Source organism: Xenopus tropicalis, chromosome 1 (genome assembly GCF_000004195.4).
Source record: "Xenopus tropicalis strain Nigerian chromosome 1, UCB_Xtro_10.0, whole genome shotgun sequence".
In the NCBI taxonomy this organism is placed as follows: Eukaryota; Metazoa; Chordata; class Amphibia; order Anura; family Pipidae; genus Xenopus; species Xenopus tropicalis.
The window spans coordinates 213,179,699-213,181,944 of record NC_030677.2 but is presented as its reverse complement, the minus strand read 5'-3'; the positions used below and the strand labels follow the sequence as shown (position 1 = coordinate 213,181,944).

Sequence of the window (2,246 nt, the reverse complement as noted above, 5' to 3'; positions counted from 1 at the left end):
GCGCTTAAGGGCAAATGCCCATACCTGGTGCCTCTTACCTTCCAGTTTGTGCCTGTATGTTACCCAACCACTTAGATTGTAAGCTCTACGGGGCAGGGACCTCCTTCCTACTGTGTCTCTTAACCCATGGCACTTACTCCCTGTGTATTTATACTTATTTATTGTATTTATTATAACTCTCCCTGTGTGTAATTGTGTATTCTGTAAGACTGTACAGAGCTGTGTACCCTTGTGGTGCTGTATAAATAAAGTTATAAATAAAGTCCAAATAAAAGTGTTTTGACATAACAGCTCTGTAACTGGCACTTTGGCTCCCTAGGGAGTGTGTTTGTGCTGTGCCTGCTGGGAAATACTCAATTAACTGTATAATCACCCCACATTCATTCCTGTAGGAGTCTTTTGAATTGGGATAAATGAATGGGAACTTAAAGGGTTAACAACCAAGCAATAAACTTGCCCCACCCTGTGTGAGAGGAGATAAAACAAGTCCAACTGGTTATAGAGAGAGAGGAAAGTTCAGTTTCATTTCTTGTTCCTGATTCCAGCGATGGCGGCTGCTGATCTGAGAGACGAGCTGAGCTGCTCCATCTGCCTGAGCATTTATACTGATCCGGTATCCCTGCCCTGTGGCCATAACTACTGCCGGGGCTGCATTGGGAGAACATGGGACACCCAGGTGGACACTTTCCATGAAAATCCTTCCTGCCCTGAATGCAGACAGAGATTTAAAAGGAAACCTGAACTGGCAAAAGCCTGGAAGCTGCGTAGCCTGGTGGAGCGGTTCCGTCTGACTGAGACAGAGCCGGGGGAGACTGGGATCTTCTGCACTTACTGTCTCCTCTCTCCTGTACCTGCTGCTAAATCCTGTCTCCTGTGTGAGGCTTCTCTGTGTGATACCCACCTGAGGGGGCACTGCCAGTCAGCAGAACATGTACTCACTGAGCCCACCGCTTCCTTTATGGGGAGAAAATGTTCTGTACATCACAAGGTTCTGGAGTATCACTGCTGTGAGGACTCTGCCTGTATCTGTGTGTCCTGCTGCCTGGCCGGGGAGCACCGGGGCCACAGGGTGGAGCTGCTGAGTGAGGCCTCTGAGAAGAAGAAAGAGAAACTGAGGAAAGTTCTGGAGAAACTGAGCCCAGAGAGAGAGGAGACTGAGAGAGAAGCCCAGAGGCTGCAGGAGCGCAGGAGAGAACTGGCAGAAGTGGCAGCCGGTGAGACAGAGAGAGTTACTGCCCTGTTTAGGGGCATCAGGGAAGAGCTGGAAGCCCTAGAGAAGCGACTCCTGAGTGACATCTCCAGGCAGAGAGAGGAGCTCACACTCACACTCACTGAGCTGATCCAACAGCTGGAAATAAAGAAGGACGAGCTGTCCAGGAAGATCCGGCACATTGAGGAGCTGTGCAACATGGCAGATCCACTCACTGTCCTACAGGAACAATGGGAATCCCATGGAGCTGCCTTTTGTGGGGCTGAGGGGGCAGATACTGAGGGCAGAGAGAGAGAGGGTATAAAGGACCCGGCTGTAGGGGATCTGGATGTGGGTCGGATCTCAGAGACATTACTCACAGGCTTAGCTGGGATTGTGACTGGGGTAGAGGGAAGGATCCCTGGGCAGGGGGCTACAGAGCTGGTACTGGATATAAACACGGCTGGGGATCATGTATCTGTATCAGGGGATGGGAAATCTGCTTCCTACTCACATACAGACCAGCGTCGCCCACAAACCCCAGAGAGATTTCAGGTTTCTCAGGCTTTAAGCAGCAGGAGTTTCCCCTCAGGGCGACATTACTGGGAAGTGGAGGGCAGTGAATCAGGGGACTGGGGGGTAGGGGTGGCCTATCCCAGTATAGAGAGGGGTGGCCTATCCCAGTATAGAGAGGGGAGGGGTGGCCTATCCCAGTATAGAGAGGGGAGGGGTGGCCTATCCCAGTATAGAGAGGGGAGGGGCGGCCTATCCCAGTATATGTGGAGAGGGGCGGCCTATCCCAGTATAGAGAGGGGAGGGGGTCAGCCCAGCATTGGGAATAATAACAAGTCCTGGTGTTTGTACAGAGGGTATAATAATAACTATACAGTGAGACATGACTGGGAAGTCACACAGTTACCCCACATCCCTTCCTGCAGGAGAATCAGGATCTCATTGGACTATGAGGCCGGACGTCTGTCCTTTTATGAGCTGAGTGAGCCAATCAGGCACTTACACACCTTCACTGCCTCCTTCACTGAGCCCCTTCATGCTGCAT

At 51.3% G+C, this 2,246-nt stretch overlaps 1 protein-coding gene across 1 annotated transcript; it reads left to right on the top strand.

Annotated features, from left to right (window-relative positions):
- Window positions 1-479: 479 nt before the first annotated feature.
- On the top strand, window positions 480-1,483 carry LOC116408358 (probable E3 ubiquitin-protein ligase TRIM8; the record flags this gene model as incomplete). The annotated part of the gene is made up of 1 exon (XM_031895131.1): window positions 480-1,483. A coding segment is annotated over exon 1 (936 nt), but the record flags the coding sequence as incomplete, so codon positions are not given.
- Window positions 1,484-2,246: the final 763 nt, after the last annotated feature.